Raw genomic sequence first — 4,359 nt, 5'->3', positions numbered from 1 at the left:
CCTCTTCCACGGGTTCCTTCCGCAGTTAGTGTGGCACTTCCTCGCACAGCTATCCTCATTCATATGTAATACATGACCATACCAGTGCAGTCGTCTCTTTTGCACACCACATCTGATGCTTTTTATTCCCAACTTTTCTCTCAGGGCGCTTACACTCTGTTGTGTATGCACACTGACATTACACATCCAGCAGATCATACTACCTTCATTTCTTTCAATCCAACACCTGTCCTCAGCAGTCACACCCCATGTTTCACTGCCATGTAGCATGGCAGTTTGCGCACATGCATCATACAGTCTACCTTTCATCCTGAGCGAGAAGTCCTTAGTTGCCAGCAGAGGTAGGAGCTCCCTGAACTTTGCCTAGGCTATTCTTATTCTAGCCACTACACTCTCAGAGCAACCACCTCCGCTACAGACTTGGTCACCTAGGTAGCAGAAACTATCAATTACTTCTAGTTTTCCCCCCTGGCATGTGATAAAATCTGTTTTCTGTACATCTTCAGTGTTTATTTCCCTTGTGTATCTGCCACACACAAAAACTATCTTCCCAGTTAACCTTCCTTTGTTATTGCTGTGCCTTTTATGTGTCCATAGCTTACATTGGGTACATCGTATGGAGTTTCTACCCACACCTTGATCTACAGATCAAGTGGGGCCATCTACGTGTGTGTGTGTGTGTGTGTGTGTGTTATATAAATAAACGCAACTGTTTATTAACAAATAAATTCACAAACATGTATTTCTGTTCTCTCTGACATTTTCTGAGGCCATCTGTGGTCCTTTATTCAATTGTTGGGATTGTATTTATTGATAAAATTTAAAATGTAAGCGTTTCTTATCTCTTTGTTGTAGTATGTTTTTTTTTTTATACCCCTACCTCCTTGCTTGGTCTTATAATTTGATAAGCGGCACATGGCTATCATTGAAGAGTGTTGTCAGTTAAGATTTGATTGGAAATGTTTAAGTTAACATTAGCTTCATCTTTTTGTTTGATCTCTATATAACAAATTATATTTAGTACCATTGTTGTTTAGCTGTAACCTTTCCATATAAGTTGAGTTTGTAACCCAGATTTCACTTCTTCACAAAAGCCAGTTCAGAATTCATTTCTGCTATTTTAATTCTATGGAGAAATAAACACCTGAATGTTCTTTCTCCCTTTCCTTTATAAATGTGTCGCTTTATAAAATAGGTTTTATGTTATTTGTATCAAGTATAACTGGAATATAAAAGCATTGACCTTAACAAACTCATTTACTTATAAGATTGTCTAATTCTAAATTTACGTTATTGATCCTTTTAACAATGTCTTGCTAACTCGTGTGTCGAATTCAAAAATTAAAACTGGAAAAATAGTCCAGGATCCTTGTCCGGTACCTGATGGATCCCAATGGTAGTCTTGGAATGTGAAGGTGGCTATAGAAAATTAAAATTTAGTAACAGTAATAAATAGTTTATCCTTATCTAATACCAGCCAAAGTTAACGAATTCACTATTCAAATTTGATATATAAAAGCTGTAGTAGTCTTCTCAACTTTCCACATTTTATTACATATTGATTTTAGAAGGTGGTGAGGTGGCAGCCAAAGTGACTCTGGAAGAGTGAAAAGATAAAATTGACCTGGGGGGGAAAAAAATTGAAATTTTAATAGTTTTTATTGTTATAAATCAACGTTGTTTTGGGTTATTTGTTGAAATTTATAAGTTTTTTTTCTTTTCTTTTCCAGGTCAACTATGGCCCAACATTGGCATGTTGTTCTTTATTGTATATGTTTAATATACAGCGTGGTAGCTGTTAGTAGAGAAAATTTCAAAACCTGTGAGCAAAGTGGCTTTTGCAAGTGAGTCATAAGTTTTAATAAAAAATATTGTTTTAACCCATTTGATACCATTTGAACCTGCTTTGAAGCTACCCTTGGTTCTATGATATAAACTTGCTTTTTTTTATAAAAAAAAAAGATTTGAATGAAAGCCTTCCATCAGAATTTCATGTTAATTTATCTTAAAAAAAAAAATTAATAATGAGTTATTTTACTAAATTCTTCATTAGTTTCAAAGTTAATTGAAACGAAGGCAGTGCATTTCAAGAGCTATGGTAAGAAAAGGGTTAACATCCACTTTTTCCATGTTTGTATGAGTTGGATTGGTATTAAGGCAGATTTTATAAGGACCATTGCCCTTGTCACTAACCCTCACTTGTTTCCAAGCAAGGTAACATTTTCTCATGGCCAGACCAGTTTCCCACACAAGACAAAGGTGGGTGGAACCCTTCATGTACATGATAGTAATTCTTGTTTACAACCATCATGTGATGTCAAGGCAAGTGTACTCATCTGCCTACACACATTGTTTATAAATCTTGGGTCATCCCATAAATAATGTTTTTTTTTTTTTTTTTTTTTTTTTTTTTTCAAAATTAAGATAATTGAAGTTCTTTTTTAATCTAAAATATACTCTCCTTCATTTTCTACAATGCTCTTCCGTCTATCTGGTAGACTTTCCAGGCCCCTCTTCCAGAATTCCCTTGTCCATGATGAAAAATACTCCTCCAGTACTGTTCTGACTTCATCTACAGAATTCATATTTTTTCCCATCCAAATGATTTTGAAAACTGGAATAAATGATAATCAGATGGGGCAATGTCCGGTGAATATGGTGGGTGGGGCATTGTTTCCCATTCAAACTGCTCCAGCCTTTGGAATGTCATCCTTGCTGTATGTGGCTGATCATTATCCTGATGGAAGAACACCTTTCCTCTTGAAATAAAGATGGTTGTTTTTCTTCTAGCGCTGACTTACGCCACTCAGGCTGCTCGCAGTAGATCTCCTTTGTTATCATTTGGTTTGGGTTCATATCCCACCAAACAGACAACTCTACGTGAGTGAAGACCTTTTTTAGCTTGGGGTGCCAGTGTCTCTCCTTTCCCTAGTTCCTGTCTTCAACCCTTCACATTATTATAGAGAACCCATTTTTCGTCACCAGTCACTATTCGGTCCAAAAAAAAGGTTCATTCATGAGACATGACAACAAAGAAGAGTGCACATTCATTCTCTCCATGCAGTTAGACTTGGAGAGTTTGTGAGGAACCCATTGACCCAATTTGCTGACTTTTCTGATGGCACACAGGTGTTGGTGAATGGTTGAATGACTAAATTCAAGCTTCTCTGCTACTTCCTCAACAATTACAATGGGATTTTGTTCCACCAGGGTTTGCAGGATGTCCTCGTCAAGCTCCACAGATCTTCCAGGATGAGGCTCGTCTTCTAGGTTGTAGTTTCCAGCTCAGAATTTCTGGAACCACCGCTGACACTGGCTTACGCTTATTGTCCGATCCCCATATACTGCATTAATATTGCTCGCACTTTCCGTTGCGTTGTTGCCTTTATTGAACTCATAATGCAAAATATGCGGAATATGTTCCTTTGTCACTTCCATTGTAGCTTTGCAAAAATAACTGTTAAAATCAAACTGCACTCTTCAAAGCTTGCACTAAGAATAAGTACGAGGTAAAATTGCTACCCGCTTTTATAGCAAATTGATGCAGGTAGTTTATCCCATCCCACTTCAACTTTTAGTTTATGCAATTGAAAAAGCTGCATTATTTGTGGGATGGCCCAATATATACTTGTATGTATGACAGGTTCTTTCAGTTTCCATCTACCCTATCCACACATAAGCCTTTGGTTGGCCTGATGCTGTTGTAGAAGCCACATTTTACAAGGTGCTATGCAGTGGAACTGAAACTGAACCCAAGGTCACATGGTTGGGAATCGAGCTTCTTAGCCACACTGTCACACCTGGACTATCAACTATACCTGCTTGAGTACACATGCATGCATGTGCACACATATATGCACGTATTTTCCATCTACTAGATTTCATTTACAAGTCTTTGTTTGATCAAACTCATGATACAATAAAGAAAAAAATTTCTTCAAAATGGTACTCTGGAATCGAATGTAGAATTATGATTGTGAAGAATTTAACCACCCAGTCATATCTAATTCTTTATTGCCCACAAGGGGCTAAATATAGAGGGGGAAAACAAGGACAGACAAATAGACTAAGTCGATTACGTCGACCCCAGTGTGTAACTGGTACTTTTTTAATCGACCTTGAAAGGATAAAAGGCAAAGTCAACCTCGGTGGAATTTGAACTCAGAACGTAACAGCAGACGGAATACTGCTAAGCATTCTGCCTGGCGTGCTAATGATTCTGCCAGCTCACCGCCTTCGTCACACAGTCGTATCTGCTTCGATTGTGTCAACTCTGCCCCCATTGTCTGAGCTGATAGAGTTGATTGTCCTATATTAATGCCTATTGATATCCAATTGTTTTTTTTTTTTTTTTTTTTT

General features: G+C 37.5%; 1 protein-coding gene across 1 annotated transcript in view; it reads left to right on the top strand.

Annotated features, from left to right (window-relative positions):
• The window catches only part of LOC106872213 (neutral alpha-glucosidase AB), a 60,777-nt gene that overhangs the window by 13,524 nt on the left and 42,894 nt on the right, over window positions 1-4,359 (top strand). The window contains exon 2 of the mRNA XM_014919122.2: window positions 1,731-1,844. Coding sequence (XP_014774608.1) covers window positions 1,731-1,844 — 114 coding nt within the window. The remainder of the gene's footprint in view (window positions 1-1,730; window positions 1,845-4,359) is intronic.

This window comes from Octopus bimaculoides, chromosome 6 (genome assembly GCF_001194135.2).
Source record: "Octopus bimaculoides isolate UCB-OBI-ISO-001 chromosome 6, ASM119413v2, whole genome shotgun sequence".
NCBI classification, from domain to species: domain Eukaryota; kingdom Metazoa; phylum Mollusca; class Cephalopoda; order Octopoda; family Octopodidae; genus Octopus; species Octopus bimaculoides.
The sequence above is the reverse complement of the archived record's forward strand: the minus strand, read 5'-3'. Positions and strand labels throughout refer to the sequence as shown.